This window comes from Pleurodeles waltl, chromosome 4_1 (genome assembly GCF_031143425.1).
Source record: "Pleurodeles waltl isolate 20211129_DDA chromosome 4_1, aPleWal1.hap1.20221129, whole genome shotgun sequence".
NCBI lineage: Eukaryota > Metazoa > Chordata > Amphibia > Caudata > Salamandridae > Pleurodeles > Pleurodeles waltl.
In genome coordinates, this window is record NC_090442.1 from 425,928,507 (window position 1) to 425,952,308 (window position 23,802).

Below are 23,802 nucleotides of genomic sequence, written 5' to 3' on the forward strand. Positions count from 1 at the left end.
CGCATCCCCGCTGGGCCGGCGGGCGTAAACTAGGTTTGCGCCCGCCGGCCCAGCGGGGATGTTGTAATGGGGACCGCGGGAGTGCGGCCGCATTGGCGGCCGCACAGCGGTTACAGCTTGGCGGGCGGCTGACCCCCACAGTGTTTACCAAATCTGGTTTTGGTCTTATACCCTCACCACTAGTGCATGCCAAAGATATTCAGTTTCTTAACATCCAAATTAGCATTTTTCATTCTTAAGTAAAAGGCCATGCTCTCTTCAAGCTCATTCCAGTTGTTAGCATAAATTATTACATCAGCTTGGAAAAAATTATAAGGAAAATGAAAATGATATTTGTCACTGCTTTTTTAAAGACTGAAGCTGCTAATATTTGTCAAAATGCCATCTGTTATATGCGGCGGTGACACAGTTGGCCCCCTTTAGGGGACTAGAGGCAGCAGAATCCACTGAGCTCACCCCATTATCCAAAACCATCACCGCGGATGCCATAAATGGGGGGGAGGGAGGGAGTGGCAGCTGGGAGGAGGGAGGGCTTGGCGAATGGGAAGGCTGGGGGGTGGGGCCTCAGGGGACGCAGCGGCTGGGGATTTGGCAAAAGAAAAAGGAACGGACGGTGAGGAGGAGGGGGAAGGCGGGAGGGGCCGCAGGGGACACACCGGCTGGGGATTTGGCAAAAAAAAAAGGAACGGACGGTGAGGATGTGGCGCTGGGCGGCGGAGCGGGGAGCGACCTGCCTGCTGAAGCAGGGTCACGGGTTGCCTTCAATCCATGAGCATCTCATAGTAAGTCTGTTCTCTGCCTTCTTGCAATCTGACCTTCTTGAGATCTCATAACAAGAAATGACCAACAACTGATGTCTACCGTGCTCAAAGTAAATCCTCTTAAACTGTAAGACCATACTACCCTCTTTGTCTGATTGACATATACCAATATTAGAGTCCATTTTCAAGCTCATGAACACTTAAAACTTCATTGGTGCAAAATTTTTCTTCATCCCACTTGTACAGCTAAACCTGATCTTTTTCAAGTCAAATCAGTAATCACTCCTTTTTCACAGACAATGATAGCCTCACAATTAATCAAGGGTAAAAACACTGATTATGGTTTGAATTTTTTTGGAACACTCATACCCACATCTATACCCAAGTCTAGTAAGTTCAAAAAAGGATCATCATGACATGATAAAAGGTCTGTTAGTGAAAGCATGCTGTATAATGTGTTGACGTCATAAACTCGGTGCTCCCAGCCTTTACTCTCTCCTCAAGCTTGGTTCCAAACCATTTTTTGTATTTCAACTTCCTCATAAAGTGGAACAAGTCCACCCTACTTTGAACATAATTCAAATCAGTGGTGGGGCAAAATGATAAACCCAAGGACAACAGCTCAGTTTCTTCCTTGGTTAGCACATTGTCCGAATCATTGACCACAAATTCCACGTGCCTCTACTCTGCCTCTTGTCACTATTCCCATGAATGGTTATCATATGAGGGAATTATGAACATTCTCAGACCCTTAGGTACACATTTCACCTCAGTATATTTCTCCAGGAATTCAATTTCCCATCATTTAGATAGTTCTCTCTTGCACAATGTTTCTAGTCTCTTGAATTTCAACTGCACAGTCATTCCCACTGTCACACTGTTGCTCAGTGGCACTCATTTCAGGGGTAATAGAACAAAACATTTTATTTGAGGTTTCCTTCTGTTTGGCTTCAACCATCGAAGTCATGCTTGACTGATAGAATCTACTCAGCTGTGCTCAGAAGTTCCGAATAAATAGCACAAACAAAACAAAACTAAAGCACAACCTCCAGCTGCTGCCCTAATGCAGTCTAAGGAAATGCTTATAACTGGCAGCTCCGCCACCACTTTACTGTAGTGAATACACAGCAGACGTCAACCCCAACTTAGCACAAGCACCGTGTGAAGACACCTGGGTCCTTCAGCTCACACACAGTCACTGTTACTGTGGTTCCACGGTGTCAGGCTCTATCAAAGTCTATCGGAATGTGGGGCAGGTTCGGCATATTTTCCTCGTAAGCACGAAGCCTATATTCTGCTCTTAAAAAATGACGAAAAAAGTCTTGACCAAAAGCGTCCCACTCCCAAGTGAGTGGTGGGTCTCGGAACAATCAATTCAAACCAAGCACCCCGCTTTGCCCCTGCTCCAATATATATATATATATATATATATATATATATATATATAAATAATCAAATATTAATATGACAAAATTAAAACTTATTAATAAATATAATAATGTCTGGTAATAGTAACATCAACTTTCATAGGGGTAAAATGTAGCATTCCCGATCCAGTTGGTGCAACAGTAGGAAAAGCATTAGAAAGTAGGAAAGACTCCAAAGTGTAAGATTTACTATTCCCACTTCAATCTGTGCAACAGTAGGGAAACCACTGGACTCCAGAAGGATAAAATGTACTATTCCCACTCCAATCTGTAACAGTAGGGAAAGCTTTGGACTGAGGAGGGGTAAAATTTACTATTCCCACGCCATTCTACAACTTTAGAGAAAGCATTGGACTCAGGAGGGGTTAAATTTAATATTGCCCCTCGCATCTGTGCAATAGTAGGAAAAGCATTGGACTTTGGAGAGTTCAAATTTACTACTCCCAAGACACTCTGTGCACCGGTAGGGAAAGTATTGTACCCTAGAGGGATAACATTTATTATTCCCACTTCAGTCTGTGGAACAGTTAAGAAAGTAATTCACTTAAAACACATAAAATATTTTAATTACTCAGTTAATTGACCAAAAATATGCAAATGTGAATATAAAAATCATGTATAGAGATTTTAAAGAAATTAAACATTTTACATATTTATTGTTTAAATAATTAATATCAAATAAAATAAAGTGACTCATTGATAAATACAATGAACATGAATTAAAATAAAAAAATGAACAATTAATTGATGATTAATTATTACTTAAATAACTTCCTAGTACACTTCAAAATCAACCAACAACTGATATGTAACATTGAAAACATAATTATTAAACAGTTAACATAATTGTAATTCAACTAAATAGTTTAATGACAAATATTGATTAACTGATAATTAATTATTACTTAGCTCACCATCCTATAACTCTACAAACACAACAACCTGCATCTAAAATATAAATTAAAAAGTATATTTGCACAGTTTACATATAATTAACATTTACATAATTAATAAATATTTTAAAATAATTAATAAACTATTATTGACTAATTACTTTCCCAACCTATACCCCTAGAAACCCAACAACATCTAAAATATAACTTAAAAAATATAATAATTACACAAGTGACATATTAAATGATCAATTCAATGATTAATAATTAATCAATAATCAATTACTTACTTAACTTCCCACTGTACACTCCTACAAATGCAGCGCACACTTAAAATATAATTTTTAAAATCTATAACACAATTTACATATTTAAATAGCAATTAAATAATTAAAAAATCAATTATTACTCAATTGACTTCCCACTCTATACCCCTACAATTGCACCAATGCGCACCTAAAATATAAATTTAAACATATTTTATTTATGCAATTTACATATTTTATCAATTAAGCAATTATAAATTAGTGAATAATTAATCACCAATCATTACTTAATGAACTTTCTATACTATACCCCTACAAACCCAACATCCCACAAATAACATATAACTTTAAAAATAGACCAGTTACACAATATACATAAATAATTATCACTTAAATACTTAATAATAATTACATTGTAATTTTTAATTAATTATACTTATTTAACTTCCCAACTTGTACCCCTACAAACCTCACAACCCGCTACAACACTATAAATTACTATTAACAATTAAATTGCAAAGTATGGGACTCATTACGAGTTTGGCGGTCCCAAAGCGGATTGCCAAACTCCAGGGGAGGATGCCACCACCATAGCGGTAGTGTCCCCCGCCCTATTACAAGGTGCCTGCCAGCCTGACCTGGCTGACCGGTGGAACCTTGAAATAGAGCGATCCTCCTGGTCTGACCCGCCGGAACAGTGCTACGAGCTAGCACTCGGCTCTCTTAAAGGAGACGAGTGCTATCTCCCAGCACACAGGGGGCCGTCCAGCACCCTTGGAATGCGCACTGTCTGGGCTTGGGCAGTGCAGGGGCTCACCTGTGGCCCCCTGCACTTGTTCTCTGCCAGCCCTTCCAAGGTAGTGAAACCGCCATGAAAAGGCTGGTGGAGAACAAGGTTGTAATCAACAGGGTGGCACTGAGTTTAGCACCGCCCTGGCTGATTGCAACCAAGGCCACCGTCACCCTGTCAGGATCTAGGATCCTGATGGTGACGGCGGTCCAATGGCAGTCCGACCACCAAACTTGTACTGTGACAGTTGGACCGCCACACGCGGAGGCCCCATCCCCACTGCGAGGCTCTCTGTGCAGCTGGAGGGCTTGTGACTGCCAGCCTCATGATGAGGCCCTATATTTATAAATGTTAACAATTATACAGGCAATATAAAACATATACAATTTAAATATAACTAAAACACCAAGATTATTAAAAATCATTTTTACTATATTATTGAAAACAATGTTAACAACACAGATATTATTGAAAACTACATTATTTACCCAAAATTCGATATTTATGTCAACAATATTTCTGCATCACAATATTTCTGTGCCACAATATTAAAAACTCGATATTTCTGTGACTGAACATTTTTGATTCAATATTTTGTCCAATTACCAACAGCATCCGGTGAAAAAGGAACCATCAGATATTGTATTCTTGATGAAGAACAGAAACTCATTTAATCTCACAAAAGGTGGAAAGTAAAAAAATGTTTGGAGCTAACGCTAGTTACTAAACTATGAGAAATGGTAATCAAGCATTTCCATGCTGTCCTATTCTGCCCCCAAAAAGCAGACTCTGTAAGAATGTCTGAACACTGTGGGGATCTTATGTTTCGACCCGCGAAGAAGGATGCGTTGCTGGGTTAGAATCAAACACAAACATAAAGGGGTAGATTTAGTAACAAGTCATGTAACTCAGCAGGGCAACTTGCCATGTTGCGTTGTGTGTTAGTGGGAGGGCAGGAATGTTCCATATATGTTCTATGAAATGGGGCATTCCTGCTCTCTCCCTGCTCTGGTGCTTTGTGTGAAGCTTACCACCAATGCAGGCACCTTTGCACAATGAAGCAAGGTGCCTATGTAACAGCCAGGATTGTTTTGTACAGGAAGGGATACCTCCCTGGACAAATAAATCCTCTGAGTCTTTTTCCTTTCTGTGCGTGCTGCAGCACGAAGCACACGTAACAAGAGGAAAAAAATAGGAGAAATAAACATATTTCTCCTCGTTACATTTCACCTGGGAAGACATAGTCTTAGATTACTAGTGTTAGTAAATCTGGAAATGCACCAAAACCATGGGTGGATGCATGAAAACACCCAAGCTCCACCCATGAAACACCTTTCTGGTGCAGAGTAAGTAAGTTACTCCAGATTTACCATGCTACACAGAAAGGACATGAGAGGTGGCTCTGCGAGGCATAGTAAATTCGACTCAAGCCCCTGCGTTGCACTGTGTCATCTTACGTGACACAATGGTAACAAAAGGACATAGTAAATCTGACTCATAGTTAACAGAATGCCTGGGGTATTGGAAGACACCACATGCACTCTTGACCCCAGACAACTTCACAGGCAGAATCACTGCTGCACTCACGCCTGCACTACAGCCTCATATTAGCAGCTGAGTAATTAGTAGGACAGATATATACCAGGCAAACGACCACAGATTGGATGTCTAATGTTGATACCTGTGAGTATTCTTTTCCTATGCATATGATTTTAATCCAGAATAATTTATGAATTTTACACACTTTATTTTAGACTGTCACTTTTTAAAATTGTCAAGAATATTTAACTGACTTGAGATGTCTTATACTAAAAAAGTATGTTTTACATTGTGCAGGACATAGTGATTGAAAATGGGACCATTGCTTTTGATAACTGGATAACACCAGGTAGCCCAGTTTATCGACAGTTTTGGTTGTTTCACGTTGAAAACCCAAGTGAAATAATCAGCTCAACAAAAAAACCCTTGCTTGTACAAAAAGGACCGTACACATACCGGTAAGATTTTCTAATAATTTCAATAGCTGATTGACTGTAGTATTAAGCAATACCTGCATATTATTTAAATATTTGAGAAATTGCTTTTGGAACTTCAGAATTCTGAAAAATATGATGAATTGTATTTATTTCGTTTAGTATTTATAAGCACGGAAAAGCTTTATTGCATAATCAATAAAACCGATTACACAGGACCACAATGAATAATTGTTTTCAAACAGATCAAAAGAAAACAAAATGCCATTCCTTGCTTGGGAGACCTGACTGTTAAGATACTTTAAATTCATTGCCAGCTAGCAAATTAAAAGGAAGCAATAGTTCATACTCGGTGCAGGAATCTGCTGATTTAGATATATTTTAGAGGCATTGGACCTCATTACGAATCTGGAGGTGTTAAGACTGCCTGCCCCGAGTTGACGGTCAGGACTGGCGCTGCTGTGGCGGTCCGAACACCACATAAAGACCCTGGTGGTCAGACTGCCAGTGTTCTGCCGTTTCTGCTAGATCAGTGATCCCGATGGGTTGACAGTGGGTGGAGATCATAATCTGCCAAGGCAGCGCTGCATGCAAGCGGTCCGACTGCCACATTATGACCCTCGTGGTCGGACCGCTGTCACCACCAGGAACAAATTCCCAATGGGCTGATGCAAGCGGACTCATGGTCACCCATGGCAGCACGGAAATCAACATTGTGCTAATCATGACTCCTGTTTCCGCCATTCTTTCCATGGCGGGGAACCTGCCATGGAAATGTTGGTGGAAACACAGTTCAGAGGGCCACAAGGGCATGGGCAGTGAAGGGGCCCCCCTGCCCAGCATCGTAGGAATGTGTACTGCCTGCTTTGCAGACAGTGTGCTTTCCAAGGGTGCTGGTGTACTATGGTATTGGCTCGCCAATACCGTAGCACTGTTCCCACAAGTCTGACCGATGGGCACATCATAATGCAATGTTACCGTCGATCAGCCCGGCGGGAACATCATAATACAACCGGGTGCAGTCAGCCGGTATGACGGCTGCCTCTTCCCCGTGGTTTTGGTGGTCGGAGTTTTTGACCACCAAAGTTGTAATGAGCCCCTATGTCTATTGTTCGGTTTAAAGTAAGAGCTTCTCTTTAAGAAAGAATGAATGACTGCTGGAAGTATAATATTCAATAAGTGCCAAAGAGCTTTAGTTCAGGAAATAGGTATTACAATGCGGTCATAACCATGCATGACCATTACCATAAATCCTTCACCACGCATACCTTTACAACTCATACCTGTACCACAAATATTCCATTACCATGCATGCCTTTATGAAAAATGTCATTCTAAAGGCATGAATGGTAAAAGCATATGGCTGGTGAAAGTTGTAAAGGTATGTATTAAGGGCCTCATTTACAAGGTCTTTGTGCCACCGTTTTCTTGATGCAACGGTGGTACACTGCTCCACATTTACAAATTAATGCATCTGGTTCAGTGCATAAGTTTGTAAAACCTTATGTCACATTATACCTTCACCAGGATGTATGACCGGTAGGCATTCCCACTGGAAAACCCATGCAGAATTGACACAGTGAAATTTACATTTCACACAGTGAAATTTACATTTCACTGCGTTGTTCTGCGACTTCACGGCGTCAGAATTTCCACACCTGCTCAGAGCAGGCGTTAAAGTGACGCAGAGCTTTTCTCTGTGGGAGCCTTCCTCGCATTGCTGGAGCAGCATAATTTCTTTGACACTAGTTCAGCAATGCATCAGTTTAGCACCACAGATGCACCAGAATTTGACGCATCTGTGAGAATGTGCTCCATGTATTGTAAATGTAGAGCATCCATAGCATTGTTAGGGGATCATAGCGCAGCACAAGAAATCTGATACGATGCGTCAGATTCTTGTAAATGAGACCCTAAATGTATTATTTTTGTAAGGGCATGAATGACAAAAGCATATGCGTAGCATACGTTTTACATTTTACAGGTGAAAACATATTTCACTTAAAAAAACAAAGGTTACAGGGACGTTGTAGCTAGGTTCTGAATTTATTTGCACAAAGCCAGAGAAATTCAGCAGTTATAGTTAGAGGTATTTCAAGTAACTATAACTCAAGGCATACGGTAACTATAATTTATCTGGTTTTGAGCAAGTAAATTCAGAACATAACTATAATGTCCCTGTAACCTTTGGCTTTTTTGTGAATTTCTGGGTTTTTTAAATTCTATTTCCTAACCATAACATCCCTGTAACCTTTGCTTTTTTCAGTGAATTTATCTATATTTATTTTTACTTAAAGTAATTTCCATTACTATATGTTAATCCATCCACCTGGCCTGTGACCAGTCCCTGTGGCCAACCCCCTATAACCACCCAACCCCAAGCCTTTGGCCGTGTGCAGCAGGTGTTGGCTGTGGGCCTGTCTCTCTGGGTGTGAGTGGGTGTGAGAATGTCTGGGTGTGAGAGTGGGTGGGATAGGGTCTATCTAGATGTGAGAGTGGGTGTGAGAGTGTCTGCCTCGGTGTGAGAGTAGGTGTAAGAGGGTGTCTCTGGGTGTGAGAGTGTCTCTGTGAGTGGGTATGTGAGTGTCTGTGTGGGTCTGTGAGTGTATGTGTGAGTAGATCTGTGAGTGGGTGCATGAGTGTCTGAGTGGGTCTGTGATTGGATGTATGAGCGTCTACAAGGGTCTGTGAGTAAGTGCGTGGGTCTGTGAGTGGGTCTGTGAGTGGGTGCATGAGTCTCTGAGTGGAACTGTGAGTGGGTGCATGAGTGTCTAAGTGGGTCGTGAGTAGGTGCATGAGTGTCTGAGTGGGTCTGTCAGTGAGCTTGTGAGTGACTCTGCCACAACGGAACCTCCCCTGCCCTTTTATCCAAGAGTTCACAACTTTATATAAAATATCTATCTAAGTGGTGCTCTTTCTGCCTCATTGGGTAAATGTTCAGAATGTATTCTACACTACAGCTGTGTAATGGAGCACAGTGAAATGTCACCAGTGACTTTGTGTGCATTTTGGCAACGTGATTGTTACTGTTGCTTGTTTCTCTATAAATTCTGTGATAAGATGAATCCTCCTATAGAGAGGCCAACAAGACTACAAAGATGTAACTCTCCACCAAAACCTGGGTCCTTCCTCTTAGCTATATGAAGTAAGTGCTTCTTTGTTTTGTGGAGATGTCCTCATATTCCTTGGCATCAAGAACGCTCCATCAAAATCGGTGGAAGATGCACTGGAGGGGGCATGTGGGAAGCTGTCCTTCATCCTGGCAAAAAGAGGGAAGACATGCATACTACTAAGGTGGAAGGAGTGGGGCCAAGCAGGTGCAGCTTCCAGGTGATATGCACATTTGCTTACTCTTAGCAATTTAAAGGGAGACCCATGGACTCTAGGGGAAGGGGGACTGTGATGTCCCATCCCCGGGCTTATCTTGGCGCCTAGGACCCCAGCCCCAGGGCCCAGTCATCTCTCTAGAGTACCCAGTGTGCAATGGAACCATGGGGGGAGCCTCAAGACCCCCACAGTCCAAGCTGGCTCCCTGCCTCCTGCGGGAGCCACATTGCTGTCACAAACAGGGGGCTGCTAAACATGCAACTCCCTGTCAGTGAGAGCAATCGTTTCCTCCGTTTCCTTGCACACATGTCTGTGAGCAGGGAAACAGAGGACACCTCGGCTCCTAGCAAGCAAGAGCTGTTTGATAGTTCTCACTTGCTGGGAGCAGACTTGTGTTTGCTCTGTCTTGGCAGGAGCTGTTAAAGCTCCTGCCAAGTCAGAGCAAACAGCTATGTCCCAGTGGTGGGCCCCCTGGGACATAGCAGGAGCTGGCCCTGGAGGGTGGCGGTCCCCAGGCCTATTATTGGCTCCACAGGGGGAGACCCCTGACTCCCCATCAACATTTAAATAGCCTCTGGGAGATGGTGGCCCCCAGAGCTGGGAGTTAGCAACAGACCCCCTATCTTATTTTAATTCACCTCCGGGAGGTGGTGGTCCCCTCGGCTGTAGGAGGCCTGGCCTCCCCACATATAATACCATCTTAGCCCAAGGGAAGTGGCTGTCCCTGGGGCTGTGGGGGGGCACCCAACCCTCTACATATAATAGTCTTAGCTCCAGGGAGGTGTCTGGCTCTCTGGGGCCAGGGAAGGGTACGCAGGGCATCCCCTACTATAATTAAAAGATTTTTCCCCAGGGAGATGGTGGTGGTCCCCAAGGCGTAAATAAGCCCAGGAGGGGGGCACTGCATACTATTTGCAGGTTGCAGTTGATCTGTGAGTGGGTGTGTAAGAGTCTGGGTGGGTCTGTGAGTGGGTGCATCAATCTTTGAGTGGGTCTGTGAGTGGGTGTGTACGGGTCTGAGTGGATGTGTGAGTGGGTGCGAGAGTGTCTGTGTGGGTCTATTAGTAAGTTTGTGAGCATCTGAGTGCTACTATAAGTGCTACTATGAGTGCTTGAATTAGTATATGAAATAGTATATGAATGAGTAAGTAAATGTTTTTTTTACAGCTTTTCACTGATATTCGCGAATTCGTTGCAACATTATACTGGGGCTGTGCTGAGCATTGCAACGTATTTGTGAATATCATGCATCGTGACAAAAAAAAATTTAAGGTCACAATTTTATCCTGAATGACCCCTGTATCACAGCCCTTGGGTCAGGGACCCCTTATGCACTTTTCATTTTATTTTTCAGCCCTAGGTAACGTGCCCCGTTGCCTAAAATCACACCATTCCTGTTGGCGAGTACATTCACAAATTTGCCTCGATAATTACAGAAACATTGTGGTGGATCCGAGGCCCTAGATATACAAATTTGGTTTTCCTTAATTTGTCTTAAACTTCTGAATAGATTTACACCAAATAACAAAAAGCATAATCTGCTTAACGAAAGCTACCTTTCTGCTAAGTTTGATGTAATTCCGTCCAGCTATTTGGGCTGTAGTCGTGTTCAAACTCCTATGGCAATTAATATGGGGATCACATGCTTTTTGAGACCCCCATTTTCTTGGCTCCCGCTTGATGGATCACCCCAAAACTTTACATGCGCAACAGGAATCATTGGCACCCTGTTTTTGGAAAATTTCACGAAGATGGATCAAATCGTGCCAAAGATATAGGCAAGTCACAAAATGCTTGTTGTATGGAAAAACTATAACTACCTACTGGTGACCGCTTATAGGTGAGTATATAGATCTTTATATATATATATATATATATATATATATATATATACAGTGAAGTGCATTTCACCCAAATATATATGGATAAAATGTAAACCTAACTATAATGTCTCTGTAACCTTTGGTTTTAGACGTTATAGTTAGGTTCACATTTCACCCACAGACAACCATAGGTATAGTTATAGTTACAGAAATACTTATATGAAGAAACTATAACTTATGCCGTATATATAGTTATAAAAGCAAAGGTTAAAGTAGCGTTATAGTTAGGTGAAGATGTTAGTGGCAACAATAATGTTTTGAACTAACAAAAACACAGAAATGTGACACTGCTTATGACTTCACGTATTACATCACTCATAACATGTTCTATTACATCATTTTTGACATCACTGATGACATCTCAAATGACATGCAGGCCCTGCATCTAACGCCCCACAGAAATCCTCCTGGAAGGAGCAAACCCCACATTGCAGATGCCTTTGCTCATGTGTGCCATGGGGTTAGCCCCAGGGCCTTTGTTGCAGCTGTGTGGCCACATCCCCTTCCCAATCCTCAAAAAGCCATGGGGACCCCATCCCCCAGGGCCTTGTTTATTTTAAATGGGAGGTGGGCACATGGCCCTCTCCCTGAGCATAATTAGTCCCTGAGGACCCTATCCCCTAGGGCCTTGTTTAATTTGAAGGGGAGTGATCCCCTTGCTTGAGTCTCATTAGGCCCTCAGGACCCCATCCCTTGTGGCCTTATGTATTTTGAAGGGAAGGGAACACTGGGCTTTATGGCCCCCTGCCTGAGCCATTTTTGGCACAGGGGCCCCCTTCAGTTAATTAAACAACGTGGTATCACTCTGCCATTTTGGGGTTTTATTGCAAAAAATGTCACTTTTAAAAAACATTTAGCCCCATGAGAGATTCCTCTGGGTCCCCGCCATAGATCTAGCAGGGCATGGTATCCCTTCCCTATTATTATATAATATATTTATAATAAAATTATAATAAGAACATTGAAATGTTGAGCACTCCATTGGAGACAATGGAGTAGCTCTGGGCTTCTATTGGCTGGTAAAAGCCCGGAGCTCCAACATCTCAATGTGTGCCTCTCACAACAACAGCTGTGATCAGAGGCCTCACGATTTCAAACCTCGGGCTGCGTGAGGTCTTTGTTTAACTAGTTAGAACAATCAGCACTGATGGAGTAGAATGCTCTAATAGCTTTATAGCTGTCTGTAACTGGGCTATACTATACAGGCCATTAAATGCCCCCTTCCTTGTTAACGGCCCTTGCCTTTAATGCTGCAGTGGGCCTTTAATGGCCAGGCCGGCTATAAAGCTATATTATATGCTTTGATTTAAAAAAATGTTCAGTACAGGGCACTAAGGGACTCATTGTGTATCTCATTGTGTGCATGAATGTGTGAGTGTGTGTCAGTGCATCTGTGAGTGTTGTAGTGTGTGCGTGGTTGTATGCATGTGAGTGAATGCGTGTAAGAATGGTGAAGTGAGTGCATGTCTACATGTCAGTGTGATTGTGTGTAAGAATGTGTGTGAGTATGTCTGGAAGTATGCATGTATGAATGTGTTTATGCTAGTGTTTGTATGAATGCGTGTATACCAGTGTTAGTGAATGGATGGATGTGTGGTGCGTGTAGGTGTCTGTGTGCGTGTATGCGGGGAGGGGGGTAGGGGTCAGGGGCTCTGTGACTGTAGTGGGATGGGGAGGAGGGGTGATGTTTGCATATGTGGCTGTGGGGGGGTGGGATCAGTTGTGTGGTGTGTGTGTGTGCAGGTGTGTGCGTATCTGCGGGGGTCTGTGTGTGTCTGTGTGCGTGTATGGGGGTTGGGTGGTGTGAATGTATTGGAGGGGTGGGTGGGTGGGTGTGAATGTATGGGAGGGGGTGGGGATTAGTGCGTGCATAAGTGGGTGGGTTGGTGGGTCAGTTTGGATGGAGGGGGCATCAGGTGAGTGTTGGGGGGAGCTGCATACTGGTGACAGGGAATGAATGGTTTAAGTGGCATTGCTAACACCACATAAACCATGGTAGTAGGCCGGCTCATAATGCCATGGGTGGTACAATGTTGGCCGTCAGGCTGGTGATAGACATCTATGGCCTTGCGGTATGAGTGGAGAAGTGACGGGTTGGCTGCAGCCAACCCGCCAGTATCATAATGTGGCGGTATGTACCGCCAGGCTTTTGGCGGTAATACCATCACATTAACTCTGGCGGTCAGAAGACTTCCAGGGTCATAATGAGGGCCTAAGTACCTGAGTCCTGCAATGGCTGCCAGCAACATTTTCTTCAAGTAATTGGCAGCCAATTAGAGTGCTCACTCCCAACCAGTGAGAAGGCCCAAGGGAAAAAAAAGTAGAGGTCGGTGATAAATTCTGCTCTGCTAGTGTAGTTGGTGGATTTCCGGCCAAATTTCAACAACCGCCGCATGGCAGAGTTTTTCCTCCAATGGAAAGTTGGTGAACATGAGTGAGATTTAGTGTCCCCTAGCACAATTTTCAGTTTCTAATAGGGGACCTGGACGTTCGCAGTCAGTTTAAAATGTATTCGAGAAGCAGCTAAATTAACTTGAGAAGCAGCCCCCTCTGCATATGTATTTATCTATTTATGCACATAACAAACTGAGGGTCTCATTCGAATCTTGGCTTAAGACCATCCAATCGTGGTAGCGCTCAGTAGGACCACTGCACTCCTGGTGATCCGATCGCCAGATTACAACCCTGTCAGTGAGACCACCAGGGGCTGCCGCAACTGCCAGGATCCTGGAACTCTGGGGTAGCAGCGGTTGGAGTCTTGGTCAGCCACAGCAGTGCCCATGGCAGCACGGCCATGCTGATCACGAGTCCACTTTCCGCCAGCCTTTCCATGGGGGTTTCACTGCCATGGAAAGGCTGGTGGAAAGCCAGTGCTAGGGTACACGGTGGGCTTGCACTGCCTATGCCCATGGCAATGTCAGTTCAGGAGCCCCCTGCCAGCACCTTTGGAATGCTCTGTCTGCTCTGAAGACAGTGCGCATTAAGAGGGTACTGTTGTGCAACCTTATTGGCCCCGGCTCCCTTAAAGGAGCCAAGGCCAATGCCATGGCACTGTTTCTGCCCTGCTAACTGGTAGAAACATCATAATATGATGTGGCCACTGGTCAGCCCCGTGTAAACTTTGTAATACGATGGGGGGAGGGGAGGAGGACGCCAATATGACGGCAGCCTCACCCCTGTGGGTTTGGTGGTCTGACGGTCGGACCGTCAAACTCATAATGAGTGTTTGTATTGAGTCACGCTAGAACTAGATTACTGTTTTCAGAATAAATAGATAGGAATAACGTACTTTACAAAACTGTGTAGACTCAGGAAAACAGTTTTTATTGTTTAAAAGCTTACAGAGTTCTGTGGTAATACCTAAAAAGAAACAATAAATTATTGTGGTACTAATCAAAGGTTTTAAAAGAAAGTCCACCACTGCACTCTATGCAACTGCACTGTACTCCACTGCACTCTGCTCTGCACCACTCTGTGCCACTGCACTCTATGTCCCTGCACTCTAGGCCACTGCACTCAACTCTGCACCACCCTATGCCATTGCACCACTGTACTATATGCCACTCTACTCTACTGCATTATTCGCCAATGTGCTGTTCTCTGCACCACTCAACTCTATACCACTGCACTTTATGCCACTGTACACTACTCTGCACCACTCTACTTTGAACCACTGTATTCTACACCACTGCACTGTCTGCCACTGCACTCTGCAGCACGCTATGCCACAGCACTCTACACCACTCTACTGTGCACCACTGTACTCTATTCTACACCACTGTACTTTATGTCACTGCACTCTACTCTGTACCACTGAACTCTATGCCACTGCACTTTAAGGTTCTGCACTATATTCCACTCTACTCTAGTCTGCACCACTCTATGCCACTCTACTGTCTGTCATACCACCCCACACACTGCTACTCTGTGTCACTCTGCCACACTCCCACTATATTTTACTCTGCACCATTCTTCTCTGTGTCTCTGCACTGCATGCAATTGTAGTCTACTCTGCATTACTCTACTCTACACCACTGCACTGAACCCTACTTTACCCTATGCCACTGCACTCTTGCACTTTACTCTGCACCACTTATGCCACTCTACTCTACACCACTCTACTGTACTTCATTCCACTCTACACCACAGTACTCTATGTGTACATCACTCTAGTCTAGTCTGCAAGACTCTACTCTATGCCACTGTACTCTACGCCACTCCAAGCTGCTCTACTCTGCTCTACGTTAAGCTCTGCTCTACTCTATGTGCACATCACTCTAATCTATTCTGCAAGACTCTACTCTATGCCACTGTACTCTACGCCACTCCAAGCCATTCTACTTAGTTTTTCCCACAATATAACTTCAATTGTGCACTATATGTCCCCCTCAATTTGTATTTCCACTTTGTAAACCCTATCTGGAGGGGGAGACTCACAGATCTGCAGTTTTGACCTCTAGAAAGTCATTAGCTAATGTCACATCCAGAAGATCTTGAAGATTTTGACGACCTATTGTGGCCTCTGCTCCACTGACTAGCAGAATCGGTGCCCATGTCCTGTTCTTTAGTAAAGGTCTCATGTGTGACATTTGTAGCCAAATTTGCTGCCACATTTTTCTTTTTGAATTGTGCTTTCTGTTTGTTAGGTTCTTCTTCCTTCTTTATGGAAGGATCAGATGAGCGTTGTGAATGTTATCTTGGTTTCATGTACGTGTTTCATTGTTCAGAAAGGAACAAGATTGGCATGTATCAATATTGATATCTATCAGGAGTTTTTAAACTATCCCTATTTCTCAAATGATAGCATTTCTCAGAGGTCTCCCAACGCAGAGATCCTCCTCTTTGTTTTACATTATCTTTATTTTGCTTATGTCAGCATTTTTTAGAACCCTCAGCTGCTTGCTTGGTAGAATCCTTACTGAATTTACCTTGTAGCCATGGTTTACCTTGTCTGGCTTCCTGACATCCCAACCTATTCTAAACTAGGTCTCTGCAATAATCTTTTGCAGCTCACGTTCTTGATCCTGTACAGGAACATTCCGGAGCCACTGGCATACTGCAGATGCTACTGCTTCCCCTGTGAGGTTACTTAATATTATTGAGGATACTGTGGCAAAGTTGGCCATTAACTGCATTCCCAGATCTATGCCTTGGACAGCCCCATATTCATCCTGAATTTGTTTTAACACTTCTGTAAGATTCAGAAGTGTTGGTGTACCATGTGAGGTGGTGTAGAGTACAGCAAACACTGCACCCCAAGTGGCGCAGTTGTCCACTGGGGAACCATCCCAGATGGCAAGCACGTTGTGAGAATTCTATTTCTATCTTAGGGTCTCGTATGTGGCAAAACACTGCTTCCAAAACGCATTTTGTTTTGCGCTAACCAAATCGGAATCTATTCATGTTTGGCAGTTACTTTATCAATAATTGAATGCACAGTAACAGGATTAATGCCCACAGTGGCCACATTTGGTTTGGCTGGTGATGCCCTTGCTGGGGCGTGTTCAAAATCCTCATTACAAATTGTGTTAATCTTCTATATATGTCTACTAAATTAGTGTATAGTCTGCATACGCCTGCTGCCCCCTTTGTACCTATATTAGGATGCAGTGTGTAAGTAGCCAATTCTGTCTGTTTAGGTCTGTCATTACTTAAAGGATCTAGTCTAACAATCTGTGGTAAGGACCCTTCAAGACAATTTTGGTGTCCTTGACAAGGTAGTGGTATTTCTAAATACCCGTATGGTCTGTATTGTGCTGGTGCATTTACTGGAGTGTAATGATGAAATGTATGTGTGTTCCCATTTGCTGCTGGAAAGGTAACTCAAGAGTAAACATTGTTTTTTCTGTATACATGGTGAGCCTCAATGACAAATGTAACTTCTCCTCCCTCTTCTCTGAGGCCATTATTTCTTAAGTGTGTTGTGAGGGGGAGTCTCTTTGCTGCAATTATGACCATGTTTTGATCTTCTTTTATTAAAACGGAATGAAACTGTTCAACAATAGAAACACCCATTGGGGAGATCCTTTTAAAGGTTCAAGCTTGAACAGTCTACAGCATCAAATAGGTACTATATATCTAGCTGAGTAGGATATTCCATAATACCTCGGACGTCTCAGTATAAGGTAATTAGGGTGCCTTTTACATGTAATGAGCTAGAGATACTTGCGAGATCCATAAAGTCAGTGCCTAACCAACGTCGGTGGTGCCAGATTGTAGGATTCCCATTGTAGTAACAAGACTGCTGGGTTTAAGCCAGCAGCACCACGGAGTGGTAACTGAGTCTGGTCCCACACTGTGTGGCATCTGTCAGCCTAACCCTTCTGGCTAGCTAGCAGCACCCCACCAATACCATAGCTAAAATGGATTTGTAACAGCCTATTGCATGAGACTCTAAGACTTCACAGGGAAGTTATGGTAAAAAAGATTGTACCCCTTTCGCTCGGTTATACAAGTCTCATGCATACAAAGAGAAACAGAAGCAAGGTTTGGTTCAATAGGTTTTATTGAAGCAACTGTGTTATTTGTAAAAAGTCATGAATTGTGAATATGAGGACAATGAAACACAACACTATTACAGCAATAGCCAGGAAAGTGAAACACAGGAAGTGTCCCACCATATTGTCACAATAGCTTCTCTAATATTCCTACTTACACTTCTACATTTCTACGTGAGAGCAAATAGTGGTGAAATCCATAACCCGCCCACCTAGTCCCAGGAAGAAAGGAAGCCCAAATCCCCTACCAGAGGTAAAGAAGAGGGCTGTTTGTCTGCTGGGAGTCATTCCACATAGAGGAAGTGCATGAGATGGCAGGCTGACTGAAATGTCCATTATAAGTTAGTGAGGGCAGCATGTTGTTTTATGATAAAACATCTTGCTGTTCTGAGAACTGCCCTGACGTGACAGCATACATTTTCTGGATATGGTAGACACTGTACTCTCTGGACTGTCAATACCCGGCAATCTATTTTATACAGCCTTGGAGAGAGCACAGGATAAAATGTCGGCAAAGAAATGAATAACAAATTCTGCATGCAACTGTTAAAAATAATAAAACAATACCACTAAAATGATGCCTTGCTTAGACAATCAACGGAATAAAAAAAGTGAATAGGTGAGAGGGCACAGGCCTCAGAACCAAGCTAACATAAATGTGCCAGTATAAATGCTAAAATGCTAAAATAACCTCACAACACTACTCCACTGTACATCACCTTACTATACTCTATGCTGCTTTGCTTTACACCACTGCACTGTACACCACTGTACTCTACTCTGCAGGACTTAATGCCACTGCACACCACTCTACTCTATGCCACTACATTGTATGCCACTATACACTATTCTGCACCACTCTACTCTAAGCCATTGCACTCTACACCACTATACTCTATGCCACTCCCCTGTATTATAAGCCAGTCCACTCTACTCTGCACTGCTTCACTATATGCCACTGCACTTTACACCACTGTACTGTACTCTGCACCATTTTACTCTATACACTGTACTCTATACCACCATACTCTGCACCACTCTGCTTTACACCACTGCACTCTGTCACTGCACTCTACTCTGCACCACTGCACTCTAGGCCACTGCACTGCTCGCAACTGTACTCTACGCCACTCTATTCTGGTCTGCAGCACTTTACTCTATGCCACTGTACTGTATGCCTCACACTCCACTCCACACAATGCCACTCTACTCTACACCATTGTACTCTATGCCAGTCTACTCTATGCCACTTCATTGTATGCCAATCTACTTTAATGTAGACCACTCTATTCTACACCACCCTTCTCTACATCAGCCTAATCTACACCACTCTACTAAATGCCAGTCTAAGTCACTCTACTCCTCTCTACGCTACTTTACTCCACTCTACTCTACTCCACTCTATGTGTACACCATTCTAATGTAGTCTGCAACACTCTACTGTATGCCACTGTACTCTACGCCAACCAAAGACATTCTTTTCCACACCACTCTATGCTATTGTATTCCACTCTACCCTACATCCCTCCACAACACTCTATGATACTGCACTCCATGCCACTGTAGTGCAGGCCACTGTTCTCTAGTCTGCAGCACTCAGGGTCACTGCACTCTGTTGCTCTACCATACACCACTGTACACCACTGTATTATATGCCACTGTACTCTACTCTGCACTACTCTACTTTATTCCATTGCATTCTACATCACTACACTCTATGCCATGCTACACTTCATTTTTGTACTGTATGCCAATCTATTCTAGTCTGCATCACTGCACTGTAGGGCACTTCACTATATGCCACTGCACTCTTTACCACTGTGCTCTAGTCTGCTCCCCTCTACTCTATGCCACACCACTACACTCTACACACTGCCACTGTATGACACTCTAGCACACTCCACAAATTACCACTCTACTCTATGCCACTCTACTGTACCCCACTCTATTCTATCCTGCTTCACTCTGCTGATGCCTCTGTGTTTTACCAGACTTCACTCTACCCCACTTCACTCTACCCTAACCTACTCTAAGCTACTGCACTCTAGGCCACTGTACTGTACTCTGAATTACTCAAGGCCACTCTACTGTATGCCACTCTATTCTACTCCAGATTACTCTACGTCACTCCAAGCCACTCTACTCTCCTTTACTGTATTGCACTCTACCCCAGTGCACTGCACACCACTCTACTCTATGACACTGTTGCCTACTCTGCATCACTTTACTCTATGCCACTGCACTCTATCCCACTCTAATTCACTCTGCTCTATGCCCCTTAAAGACACTTTATTGTTAACCACTCTACACAATGCCACTGCACTCTATGCTACTCAAAGCCACTCTACTCAGGTGCACTCCATTCTACGCCACTCCATCCCACTCCACTTCACTATATGACATTGACATGCCCTCCAATCTACATTACACCTCAATAAATTGTCAAGAAAGTACAGCTGTATTATTGAAATATCAAACTAAATAACATTATATAATTAAAAAACAATTGTCAACAAAAAAAACAGACTACATGAACTATATCTCGTGCCTTCCCCATGCACTGCTTATACTCTTTCATTTTACATCAATTATAGCACATAAAATCACAACATTTATATTATGAGAACAGTCTGCATGGTCACAGTGTGAGTTCTAGTTCATGTAGTCTGCCTAGCGAGTTCACAACACTGCATACCAAGGTGCAAAAGTTATAGTAAGTTTTGTGTGTGCACAAATTATAAACTTAAGCTATAAATATACTGTTAGAATGACCATTGTTTGTATAGGTGTGTATTGTAATTAAGTTTTCCTAACTATAACTTATCTTCAATATTTGTTTTTTCAGTAAAAATAAATAAATTCAAAAAACACACACATATATATATATATATATATATATATATATATATATTTGATTTGCTCAAATTGTGGAAGAGGACAAAGGATGTTTTTGCACAAAATCTAACAGCAGGCCAACGAACTGCACTAACATCCCTTAGAAAAGCAACCTCATTTGTGATAAAGCCAGCCGATAAGGGGAACAATGTAGTGTTGTGGGATGCTACAAAGTATCAACAGGAAGTAAAGAGACAACTGTTGAATCCAGGCTGTTATGAGATATCGACAATGTCAGCTTACCGCCATTCTATAAGTAGGTTCCATGATTTGCTCTTTGAAGGCGTCAGCAGAGGTCTGCTCTCAGATGACGAGTATACGTTTTTACTGGTACGGAAACCAGTAGTACCTTGCTTCTATCTGTTACCCAAGATTCACAAGGATATTGAGAACCCTCCGGGTCGACCTATAGTGTCAGCAAGAGGTAGTCTATTGGAGAATACTTCCATCTATTTAGATTATTTTTTGAGTCCTTATGTATTTAATTTAAATTCATATTGTAGAGATACTACAGATTTTTTAACGAAAATACAGGATATTCCTTGGCAAACTGATTATATCATGGTAACTATAGATGTAGTATCGTTATATAGCTGTATCCCACATGAGAAGGGAATTCAGGCATGCCGACACTTTTTTAGGGACAAACCGATCAGACTCTCGGAACACTCTGAACTGCTTCTAAATATGTTAAGAGTTTGTCTCGAAAACAATTTCTTTTTGTATGAGGATTAATGGTATAGACAAACAACTGGGACGGCGATGGGAAGTTGCTTTGCTCCCAGTTATGCCTGTCTATTTATGGGGTGGTGGGAAACGCAATTGGTGATGTCAGATGAAAATGTGAAATGGTTTCAACATATCATATTTTGGACACGATATATTGATGATATATTTATGATATGGGAAGGTCCAGAATCAATATTGCATGATTTTCTGAATTCCTTACCAAACAATGATCTGAATTTGCATTTCTGTTATAAAATACATAAACAGGTGATGGAATTTTTAGATATAGAGGTTAGTGTAGAGAAAGGTACGCTTCATACCAAACTGTTTAGAAAGAGTGCATCTGGAAACAGCATTCTACACGCCTCAAGTCACCACCCACCTAATGTTAAATGGAGTATACCCTACGGGGAATTGTTAAGAGCTAAGAGAAATTGCAGTACCCTGCAAAGTTTTGAGAGAGAACAACTAACAATGATACAGAGATTTAGATTTAGGGGATATCCACATAAAATAGTGAAGAATGCATGTCGCAAGGTAAAAGAAGTTCAAAGAGCTGAACTATTGATTCCTAGAAAGAGAGGAGAAGATATTAATACCCTGAGATTTGTGACAGGATTTAGCGCATATTCTTCAGAAGTTAGGAAGATCCTCATGAAACATTGGCATCTTATTAAGGCTGACAGAACAATTGGTCAGCTAGTGAGTCGTACTCCAATGATAACTTATAAAAGAAGCGGCTCTTTGAGAGATATTCTCGTACACAGTTACGCAAGGAAGACAAAAGGAACTTTCCTAGACAAACATCAAGGTTTCTATAAATGTGCCAAGTGTAAAGCGTGTAGATACAGTTCTAATCGTAAGCAATATGTGCTACCCACGGGCAGACGAGTAGACATTAAGAAATACATAAATTGTAATTCAGATTTCGCTATTTATGTAATAGAGTGCCCATGTGGATTGCAATATGTTGGAAGTACAATCTTTCCTCTGAAAAAACGTATTCTTGAGCACTGAAGAGCAATATTGAATAAGGATGCTGCTTATCCAGTAGTGCGACACTGTAATCTTAAACATGAGGGTAAAGTAGAGAAGATGAAATTCTTTTGGATTGACAGGGTCCTGGGTACTCTGAGAGGGGGGGACAGAGAAAAACAATTAAGGAGATTGGAGTCTGAATACATTATTCAGCTAAATAGCCGTTATCCTTGGGGATTGAACAAGGACGAAGAACTTTCTGTCCATATTGGTTAGTCTGATGGTGGAAAGGCAGGGGAAAATTGTAATAATCCCATATTAGGTTATCTTTTATTTAAAAAAAGGCCTAAATGAAAATTATTTTGATGATTGACTGGTTTATAGAGTGGCTCTTCCAATTATTTGCATTACTTTTTACTACATATCAGTATTACTCCAATAGGGGATGTTACATGTAATAGATAATTAGAAATATAACATTAGAATTTTGTTATTTACGGAGGTGGGAGAAAAAAAAGGAGGTAGGAAATGAGAGAGAAAAGAAGGAAAAAAAAAAAAGGATTTTTTCTATGTCTATGGATAAGTGGATATACAGGAAGTGGGAGGGGCCACATTTTTGTTGTATGTTTGTAAAAAAAGGGCCAAGGAAGAAGACCGTGATGGTTGAAACGCGTTGCCCTATGTTTTGTTTAATGGAATTTCTGAAATAAACCAAGGCCAGTGACTTGCATGGAGTGCCTAAGTTTGATTTTCTTTTGGAGTGGATACAAAATGGGTCCTATGCCCATTCACTGAGCACCAACCTCGTCAGGCAAGTGCTGGAAGAAACACAGGACTGCTCTTCAGTGATATATATATATATCTATATATATACACACACACACACACTTAAAAAACAAAATGTTACATCTACATTATAATTAGGTATGCATGTTCAACATACCAAACCATAGAAATTCACATGTTATAGTTAGAATGATCTCAAGTAACTATAACTTGTGCCCTAAGATAACTAGAACTCGCACCCCCGCCATGCACACTTTTTTGTCAAAAATGTTACTTTTACTACAAGTATTAGGTTGATGTTATCAATTATGTTATTAAAGATGTCATGAGTGCCATAATTTGTGGGGTAATTAGTAGTGCATGGCGAGGGAGCGAGTTAAAGTTACCTTAGGGCACAAGTAATATTTACTTGAGATAACTTTAACAGGTAAAAAAACCTTTGTTTTTTAAGTGAATTTCTATATTTTTTTAAATTCTAATTCCTAACTATAACGTCCCTGTAACCTTTGTTTTTTTTCAGTGAATTTTTCTGTCTTTTTTAACCTACAGCAATTTTCATTACTATACTTTATTCCAATGGTGGCATTTGTGGCGGCC

At 42.2% G+C, this 23,802-nt stretch overlaps 1 protein-coding gene across 2 annotated transcripts in view; it reads left to right on the forward strand.

Moving 5' to 3' along the window:
- The window catches only part of CD36 (CD36 molecule (CD36 blood group)), a 574,756-nt gene that overhangs the window by 95,586 nt on the left and 455,368 nt on the right, over positions 1 to 23,802 (forward strand). For both annotated transcript variants that reach the window (XM_069228678.1, XM_069228679.1), the window contains exon 2: positions 5,974 to 6,134. In XM_069228678.1, the coding sequence (XP_069084779.1) occupies positions 5,974 to 6,134 (161 nt within the window). The remainder of the gene's footprint in view (positions 1 to 5,973; positions 6,135 to 23,802) is intronic.